General features: G+C 33.5%; 2 protein-coding genes across 2 annotated transcripts in view; both read right to left on the reverse strand.

Annotated features, from left to right (window-relative positions):
* Positions 1-820: 820 nt before the first annotated feature.
* LOC132188295 (GATA transcription factor 5-like) lies at positions 821-2,403 on the reverse strand. Its single transcript, XM_059602718.1, has 3 exons — positions 2,263-2,403; positions 1,801-2,123; positions 821-1,690 (listed from the first exon to the last, which is right to left on the reverse strand). Exons 2-3 carry the CDS (start codon positions 2,119-2,121, stop codon positions 1,016-1,018), a joined length of 996 nt encoding a protein of 331 aa, XP_059458701.1. The 5' UTR covers positions 2,122-2,123; positions 2,263-2,403; the 3' UTR covers positions 821-1,015.
* Positions 2,404-8,458: 6,055 nt separating this feature from the next.
* LOC132170262 (subtilisin-like protease SBT3.5) overlaps positions 8,459-10,011 on the reverse strand; it is an 8,480-nt gene continuing 6,927 nt past the window's right edge. The window contains exons 3-6 of the mRNA XM_059581180.1: positions 9,727-9,966; positions 9,441-9,555; positions 9,176-9,371; positions 8,459-9,089 (exon numbers count right to left, since the gene is read on the reverse strand). Of these exons, the coding sequence (XP_059437163.1) occupies positions 8,521-9,089; positions 9,176-9,371; positions 9,441-9,555; positions 9,727-9,966 (1,120 nt within the window). The 3' untranslated portion in view covers positions 8,459-8,520. The remainder of the gene's footprint in view (positions 9,090-9,175; positions 9,372-9,440; positions 9,556-9,726; positions 9,967-10,011) is intronic.

Below are 10,011 nucleotides of genomic sequence, written 5' to 3' on the forward strand. Positions count from 1 at the left end.
TCCAAAAAAGGAAACAACAACAAAGTAGGGAGACTAAATGCCACCCCAAAAAAAGAGAGGAGAAGATCAACAAAAGATCAACCAAAAAAATCCAAACAAAAGCAGCACAAATGGAAGGCACAATGAGAAAGGAGAACACTCTCGAACGCGTGAGATGCATGCACTAGGGTGTGATTCTCATACGCCGGCGTATGCGGGATGTTAGTGTGATATACATAGGATTACTCTTTTAATATGTTGACATAATAATTCATACTTTAGTCATTAAAATGTGGATTGTTATTATTATTATTTTTTTTGATATGTCCACACAAGAAGTGAGAGGAAAATTCGAACTAGTGACATCCGCTTCATTAAACGTGGTCCCAGCCGATGAGCTACCTCTTGGAACAAAATGTAAATTGTTATATAGCAATTAACAAGACACTTATCACCTTTACAATTCAATATGGTATCGCTAAAATACGAACCACAATTTGTGACATTTATTTTTATAAAGTATGATTAGAAAATTGTAATAGAAGTTGTAAGATATGTTTGCTAGTGCTTTGGAAGGTAATTTTTGGTTTTAGTTTGAAAAAGTATTTAGATATATCTCACAAGTTTAGAGCAAATTGCTCTTTCTTTGTAGAGCTAGCCTCGGCTCTAGTTTATTATTATGGTTGAATGAGAAGTGAATCTTTATTAAAAAAAAAATGGGGTATTGAAGATGTAAATGTTAGAATAATATTGACTTTTTAAGAGGGTTTTGTGAGATTTTGGTCTTTTGGGTTGCTTGTTAGAAGAATATACCCAAACATTTTCCAATAAGAAATGGAAAGATAATAAACCTCTTACCCTCTTTCATCAAACGTACCTTCAAATAATATACTAAGCACTATCACAACCAGTATAAAAATAAAAAAAAATAAAAAAAAATCTAACAGCTATAACTAAGATCCTACGGCTACGACCAAAGATGAAAAAACTAACGCGGTACAACCCGGTTCACATGTTGCCTGTTTTATTAGTTAGACTATCCAAAACTTGATACCATCTGGGTCAACATGGATTCCGGTTCAGTCATCATCTCCTTTCTCTTCCTCATCTCCAACACTTTCCGGTGACTATTCGAATGAACATCGCCGGAAAAAGTCGGACTACAGGCCGGTCTATACTCTGGGAAAAGCCGGCCGGACTTGTACCGGACCCCACAAGCGTTGCAAAGCGTTTTGGCACCGAGTGGACCGGTTCTCCACTGCGGGGTCTTCTGCACCTGGCAGTGGCTGCACCGACGCTGAAACTGGGAACCACCTGACGCGCTACCGCTTTGAACCGCCGGTTTCTTCTTCTGCTTCTTCATGGGCGGTTCAGCAAAATCGAATAACTCCATGGTTTGAACCGTATTGGTAAAGATAAGACAAGGTGTCGAAGAAAACCCAGGAGAAGATGCCGAAGAAGACGGCGGTGAGGATTGGGTGAGCGGTGAACCAAGTCTCCAAACGCGTTTAACGGCTCTTGTCCTTTTGCTTCTGGCTTTCGATGGAACTCCTGAAGGAAAAAATGGAGGTCTCGGTCTCCACTCCGGTTCGGACTGGTTCGTTACACGACTTTCGATATTCTGTTCTCCGGCAGTGCATAAAAGAGATGATTCTGACAAATCATCGTGCACGAAGTGAGAAAGCCATTCAAGCTCTGCAATATCATCGTCCTGTGAAAACCCAATAAAAAAATATATTATTTTCTAAATTTAGTAGAAATAAATTAGGGGAACCAAGAAAAAAAAAGCAAGCAAAATTCATTTTCTTATTGGAAAATTACCGGAACGGCAAGTTCGTCGGTGAGATATGACTCGGACTCAGCCGTGCCGGAGAAATTGGCAGAGATGGAATTGTTATCGTCTGCTTGCTCCGGTGAAGACAAACCCATCTCTCCTTCGTCCTCTTCTTCTTCCTCAACGTAAACCCCATCTTCTAAGTCCGGATTAGACAGGTCAAGAAGGTCATCCACAGAGAAATCTTCGCTGGGAACTCCGGTAGCAAATAAATGGTCATCAAAAAGCGCTTGCTGCGCCGTTTTCATGGCAAATTCTCCTACTACTAAACTTGGTCTTAACGCTCTCGCTTCCACGCAGCACTCCATTTCTATATAAAAATAAACCACCGAATCTTAACGGAATTCAAAAAAAAAAAAAAAAAAACTACCCAAAATCCGTTTCTTTTTTATGGTTTTATCTTTTAAATGTTTTCATTTTTATTGATGCAAGCAACCAAACTAGTTTACCTGATAAAGATGAAGAAGCAGGAAGATGGGTAATGAGTTGGTGGTTGGTTGATAGACCAGAAAGAAGGCTTGTTCGTGTCGTGTGCGAAATTGGTGCTGAGTTATTGGTATATCTTTATCTCTTTTTCTCTCTCGTACTGCTATTTATGATTTGAATATATATATTTTATTTATATATATATTGAAATATATTTGTTTTCCCAATGAGTCACGTTAGACAGACATGGAAGAGCTGACTATTCTGAATTGTGATGAGCTTTCGCCTGCCAGACCGAACCCACATTTCCACCATGACTTTTATTTCATGGCCATCATGCTCTGGTCCACGCCGAACTTCCAACAACGTAAAAAACAAAACATTATTGTATTCTCAAGTCATGCTTTCAACATTTTTCCTTTTCTTTTAACTAATCATTCTTATTATTATATTCTTTCACATTTCTTAATATTAAGTATCATGATTTCCTTTTTTTTAATTGAAATTATTAACAAACAACTTAAAACATTAATTTGTTAATTTGTTAAATTTTAATGAATTAATTCAAATTTTATTATTTTAACATACAACTTTAAGATATGATAAAATTAATAAAATCTAAAAACTCTCGACGTGTTTAAAATGAAATAATTTTAAAAGTCTCTCTTGTGTCATTTTCGTGTGACTATTGAAATTACTATTAGATTAAAATCCAATAATGATCAATTACAATCTCAATGGTGATTTTAATGGATTCGGCTTACATGCTTTTTATTAAAATAACAGTATGTATGTTGTAGTTTAATCAACGGTTATATCTTAAAGTTGAATTACTTTTAGAAACTTTTAATAGAATAAAGAAAACAAATAGAGATTTTAAGAAATTCAATATTGACTATAGTTTGCATACATGCTGTTATTTAATAACAGCATGTATGATTTTAATAGTTACATCATTCTTGGAGGGACTCAAGAGAGACTTGTACATTACTCATTTAAAATAATATTATATTTATATTTTTAGATTAGATATTATATTGTGTTAGCTTCGTTAAAATCTAACAATTGTTTTAGAATAGATATAACAAAATCGGAATTATTAAATTTTAAAAAAACAATAATTAGAAATTGAGAAATTTATTGCTAGAACAGCTTAAGAAATTTAAAAAATCTGGGTCTAATTAAGAGAGGTTAATTAAAAATAATAATGAGGAATTTAATTTAAAATTACGGTAATAAAACCCGGCGGGACATTGAACGGTTACAGTGAGTTAAGGCGCTAAGGATTATTCAAAACGAAAACTGTACCGAACGAGCCAGGAAACCGCCATGATTTTGTGCGTTTCTGCCTTTTTTTCCTTAAAACTTTGGGTCCCATTTTGCAGTTATTTACGGGAACGGGATTGCTTTGCCGCGTTAATCGCGCCTCCTTTTCGGCTCAATTCTGTAGAACGTTCCCGCTCGTTGTTTTTCTAAATCATTGGAAATTGATGGCCACACGATCAAGTCTAGCGCGTGTGGTCTTTAATGGTCAATATACCCAGCGAGTCTTCATCCGACGGTCCAATTTCTCACTCGCTTTGAAAGGCTGTATCCGGTGGGCTTGCTTTTGAGTTTTATAAAGCTATCCCTCGTCAAGCATCGTATAAGCGCGTAGCATTGTGGAGTCGTAGCTGTCCCGAATTTAGAAAAAGCGTTTCAGACAAAATATTTTCATGTTCAAGAATCAAGTAACTATTCGAGTACTTAAATAAATTATTAAAATACACGTAATAAGTTTTTTTTAAAATTTTTTTTTCTTCAATAATACGTACTTTATCTAGTTTAACTAATAAATTTTTAAAGGTTTCATATATCCGATTAACTATATTTTTTTCTATATCATTTAAATATTTTTAAAAATGAGAAAAATTTTGAGAAAAAGAAAACATACCAAAGAAAAAATAAGAAAAGATTTGGGAGACAGAGAACGTATGTGAAACAAACAATAAAAAATAAAATGGCTCCCTTAAAAAGTGCTACTACATTTAACTTCTTTTTTTTTTTTTTAGCTTTTCCAATCAAAAGTGCTACTACATTTAACTTTTTTTTTTTTAGCTCTTCCAATCATATATATATATATAATCCAATGTACTGAGTTTTTTAAATATTTAAAGAGTTATTTTAGATAAAAGTAATATTTAGTTTTTCCAAAATATATATATATATATATATATATATTTGGCTCTTCTATTGGGAATGTTCTAAGAGGGCACAACACATAATATAAAAAAGAAAGAAAATAAAAATTGATACTTAGATTTAATTTGTTTAAAAATTAAAAATTATTCTCCCCATCAACTTTTTGGCGTAAATTACTAAAGTAGATTTTTTACATCAAGAAGTATCATTCTTACCAAATTAGTTTTTTTTTTTTTTTTTTGGGTTGGCTATTTTGGTGAGTCAAATCACCAAAAAAAAAAAAAAAAAACTCTTGACATCTTTAGCAAAATAGTGATTTTAGTTAGGTGAATATAGTGAATATTGTTCCCTCAATGAATAGAAAATAATAAAGCTTTTATCTCTTCTTCTTTATTCTTTGAATTTTTTTTAAATATATATATATATATATATATGAAAAATAATATTTAAATAAAATAGTGAAAATTGATAGTTAAAATGGTGAGGTTGTGGATGGTGCTTTAAAAAAATATGTAGTTAAAATAGAGAAAAATGTATTTTTAGTTAATTTGGTGAGTAAAAATTGGTGAAGCTCCTTAAATACTCAGTGAAATTTTAATTATATCTTTCTTTAAAAAAAGGAAATTAGTTCCACTCACCTCAGTGCCTCACGGAGGGATTGGGATGGGGGCTTGGGCTCCATTATTGACTAAACAGCGGGGGCCCATTGGCGGTGACCCGTCTGCTTCAGCATCGTTTCTTTGACGCAGTACGCTGGTTTCATGTTCATGCTTTTTCCTTTTTGTTATTTACCCAAAAACAAAAAACAAAAACAAAAACAAAAAAGGTTTTTGGTGTTTTATAAGAATTAAAAAAATCTCCAGAAGATAAATTATAATTCATCAATAAATGTCATAGTGAATAATATTTATAAGAATAAGTGGTTGAAATAACGTATTTGGGTTCAAACTATTTTTAAAATTAATTATGTTCTTAATAAATAATACTGATGATATGCAGTGCTGTGCATATGCATGGATGATATAACAAATCAATCTATAATGGAATGTCTTTCACATTAGAAAGGTGAAAATGAGAAAACAAAAAATAGTATAAAACTATACCAATATTTCATTTGAATTTTTTTTTATTTTATTTTAAGTTATCTCCCTAATATAATCTTTTGTAAGAAATTTAAATTCTTCTACCATGGCTTAAAGTAGAATTCAAGCAACTTTTAGAGCTTGGATTAAATACATTTTTGTCTCCGTATTCCTTTTTAAAAAATAATTAATGAATTTTATGTCACGTGCTCATCCATGTCACATTAATTAGTTGTGATGGTACTTGCTCGGAATTTAGGAGATGAGGAACTCCACCACATGGGTGGGTCGATGGATGGAATGTCTTTTGCTCGTTGGAAATCTCCACCACAAGCTTTTCTTTAAGTTCAGTTGAGTAACAGTTTGATTCAATCATGTTAAAACATCAGTGAAACTCAAAATAGTTAATACTAATCAAATTTAAAGATTTCTATCACTTTCAAAAAGTCGAAGTGCATAACCTTTAAAGTTTAAAGCGTCCATATATTTATGTAATTATTCGCACAAGTATAGAAAGTGTATTAGCGGTGGGAATGACTTATCTTTGTAATTTATTTATTTATTTTTTTTAACTTTTACTTTCTCCCGTTTGATTAGAAAATAAAAATAAAAAATGGAAATTGTATTAGCCATGAATTAAAAAAAAAAAAAAAAAAAAAAAAAGTGAGTCTGGTCTAGGTGGCCAACCACGGTTAAGTGCGCAGATGCACTAAAGTATAGCCGACCGTTGACGTTAGGGGACCGGCGAGCAGTCAACAAATCAACACTTGGCGATGAGAGAAAACGCCTTTCTCGTGGGTGGCTTTCACAGTTTCACGTGTCTTATTCTACTCATCCATCCAGGCTTTATTTATTTTTATTTTTATTTATGCTCGGCATTTCACCCGATAATATATGTTTTATTCTCTATGTTGGAAAAGTTAAGAAAAAGTAAAGGGTGACGTGTCTCGAATCTGGGATTCCCCTGGTTTCATGCTGTACGTGTGTCTTTGTATGATAATGATTCGTTTGGGTTTTTGATTTTAAAAATGCAATTTCAAATTATCTATTTTTTTGCAATTTTGTTTAAATTTTGTGTATGAAATTGTAATGCTAAATGCACCCTACTCCATTTATTTTTTTAATAAATTCATTTATTTATTTTTTAAAGAAAATAGGATTATTTTTGGAAGAATGACAAAAAAAGTGACTTAATTGCAATAAAATTGTAGTTTAATGTATCTAAGAGCTTGTTTGAGATTGCGTTTGAGGGGCCTAAAAGTGCTTTTAACACTTAAAAAGTCTGTTTGAAGAAAAAAGTATCTGTTTGGTGGTAAAAAAAATTAAAAGCACTTTTAATAGTCCAAAAATGCTAAAAATGGTTAAAACGTACTTTTGGCAAAAGCTTGTTTTTTAAGCTTTTGCCTAAAAGTTCTTTTTGACTTAAAAGCTCTATTTCTCAAACGCAATTCCAAACACGCTCTAAGTGTAATACCCTATCAAATCGTGAGACTTTTTTTGAAAGTAGCTGAAAGCTTAGGGGTTAAGTATATTTAACTTTTTTTTTTGGTTATATATAAGTGAACTCAAACCTTTCATCTTAAGTTTTCTCCCTAACATAATCCATGTCTACAAGTCAATGAAATTTAATTGCCAAAGGACATGTCGAAGTCAACTAACTCAAGAGTCAAGCCTTCATAGCTGCATCAAGAAACTAAACCCTAGACTAGTCCCAAACCTAGCCATATGTTACTTTGATAGCAAGGAATAGATTTCATTTTGTGGCATTGCTTCGTAAATAAGATTTTATATTGAAATTAAGATGATGCCCATCAATTTACGAAACCTAATTTGACAAACAGATTATTGAGATGAGCACAAGTTGAGGGGAAATATCACCCTTAACCCATCTTATCTATTAAATCTCAACCACTGAGGTGTTAGGTACTCTAGTTTGACTTTACATGCACTTCACACTTCAAAGAAAAAGAAAAAAGACATTGGATGATTGTCTTTAACACCAAGTAAAAGGGTTATGTTGATAATCATAGATCTGCTTATGATTTAATTTATAATAGGGATTAATTATAAACCATCTCTTCTGGCTCTACGTTATAGTATTAATTAAATGATTCAATTCTCCATTTCGTATGAGTTTAAACTTATAAGTAGTGATTTAATATGATATTAATTATTAGAAGCGAGAGGAAAGACTTGAAGACTAGCGTTTAGAGCTCTTACTTGAAAGAAGTTCTCTCTGTTTTTTGGTTGTTGTTCTCTGGCTTATCAATCATTTTAAGTTCAAACTATGTCTTTGTAATTCACATTCTATTTAAAAATCAAATATTTCATTTGTTGGACTACATGTGAAGAGAATGTTAGAATATTACTTAAATAATTAAATTCAATATTTCCTATCAACTTAAACTTTTAGAATAAATAAATAGTGATTCACTACGTTATATCTTAGAGGCGTTCATATAGAAACTAGTGAAAGCTCTCAACATTCTTGAAAACTTCAAGGCAGTCAATTAGAAAGGCCTTCTTTTATTGGATATTATCAAATATGTAATGAGAGGCTTCCAAAAATTTGAAACTCATTTTGGAAGAAGCCATGGCTGTGATCAATCATCCTCACATGGGAACATCCTGTTTCTACAAGCTAACAAATTCAATAGTAAAGTCATTTGGTTAGTATCCCATTTGCAATCATGTCTTTCTAATGATTTCTTCATTGAAGTCAACAGCATTGGAAGCAAACTCATTTGGCCAAGTGCTGAGTAGCATCATAGTTTTTTCTGACAGTAATTTAATCATTTATTGTACTAGTTTGCGAGATAGTGAAGACTTTTGATCCTTTTTACCTGGTGTAACATCATTTTTGAAGGTAAATTTCTTCCTCTTAATGATTCACAAATGGCTATGTATTGTGAAGTGAATTCAACCAACTGGACTATCAGGAGTGAAGCAACAGATGATTAATAAAAGAAGAAATTTATTGATGCAAAGGGATATATATTACTGTTGGTGGCAACAGAATTATGTTTCTGCATAAAAGTTATCAATGACAGTTCGAACTATCAATGGTATTCTCACTACATGGAAACCATCTTCCCAAAACAGATTACCAAATGAGTATCTTCCTTGAACCCTTAGCTGGGAATGGAAAGTTACCTTGAATTTCAGCTTCCTTATTGAAGAATTAAACAACAAATTTGGTGGCTCAACTATCACTTTAGTTCCAGCCGGGGCTTGAACAGAAGCAGTGTAAATAGAATTAACTGGACCAACATTTGTAACCGTTCTTGACACAGTTAAGTTCTCCTTCAGCTCAGCAATGGTAATAGAAGGCAGATTAAGATTTGCAAGGAATTTGGCCGACTTGCGACAATGTACGTGTGACCTAGCCAACGAGCTAATGGCGGAATTATTGTAGCCCATGGAACAAAGAAAACGGATGTAATCTGAGAACCCCATGTCATATATGAGTCCAGGAGCCAAGGCTTTGTTTGGTTCAACATGACCACCTCCAAAGTCAAATGGGTCAGCCTGCTTATGGGGAGCTCCCTCAGCCACTGTAGATTGACCATATTCATCTTTCAAAGAAGCTATACAAAAGAAGAGACAGAGAATCAGTTGTGCACATTAATTTTATGATGAAAAACAAAAAGGCCAGTAAATTTCTTTTGTCAACCTGTAGTGACCAGCGCAGACTTTATTGCAGCAGGGCTCCATGTTGGATGGATAGCTTTAAGAAGAGCCACAATGCCAGATACATGGGGACAAGACATGGAAGTTCCCGAATCAATATTGAATTCAAGGGGTTGAGAGAGGGAAGAAGCAGGGGACCAGGATGCCAAAATATTAACACCAGGAGCAGCAATATCAGGCTGCAACCACATTCAAATACATCAACTGCAACAATCAAAGAAGTAATTATTTTGTAAAATAGTCAGTACCTTCAATACAGATGGAGATAAGGAACTGGGTCCTCTAGAGGAGAAAAATGCCACTTCTGGGGAAATCTGTTGTCCCACATCTGTTTTTGTTGGGCTAAACTTGGCCACAGGATTTCTGTTGAATTTTCAAATGAAGTCTGCTTGTTATAACCCTTTAGAGAGATAAAAACTGAGGTAATAGCAATTGGACTCTCTTATAAAGATTTATCTGTTTACAGAATCCCAACCTTGGAAGCAGAAATATACAGAAAGAAAGGGTCACCCAACATGCCTAGGATAGATTTACCTGGTCATCTCCATGTACATGAGCAGAGATGTCCCGACCGCAAAGTCCACTTGGACACCAGGGATATTCCAGGGTAAAGTAACCTCCTTTGTGGGAAACTGGGCAAAGATGAGACCAGCACCATGAGCATGCAATACAGTTGTTGCAGCAACAGAAGCTGACCTCTGTGAACGAGATTGGAAACAAAGAACTACTTTTCCTCTTGCTAAAGTGGCATTTAGGGTTCCTGAATCACAACTCCTATTAAAAGTAACCACTATTAATATATGAATTCTCTAATTCAGA

Source organism: Corylus avellana, chromosome ca1, assembly GCF_901000735.1.
Source record: "Corylus avellana chromosome ca1, CavTom2PMs-1.0".
In the NCBI taxonomy this organism is placed as follows: Eukaryota; Viridiplantae; Streptophyta; class Magnoliopsida; order Fagales; family Betulaceae; genus Corylus; species Corylus avellana.

Bases quoted from the DNA above. Each gene is read 5' to 3' on its own strand.
- LOC132188295 (XM_059602718.1), bottom strand. From the start codon at position 2,121: ATGGAGTGCTGCGTGGAAGCGAGAGCGTTAAGACCAAGTTTAGTAGTA. The intron at 1,691-1,800 runs GTAATTTTCCAA...GGGTTTTCACAG, and splicing joins CCGACGAACTTGCCGTTCCG to GACGATGATATTGCAGAGCT.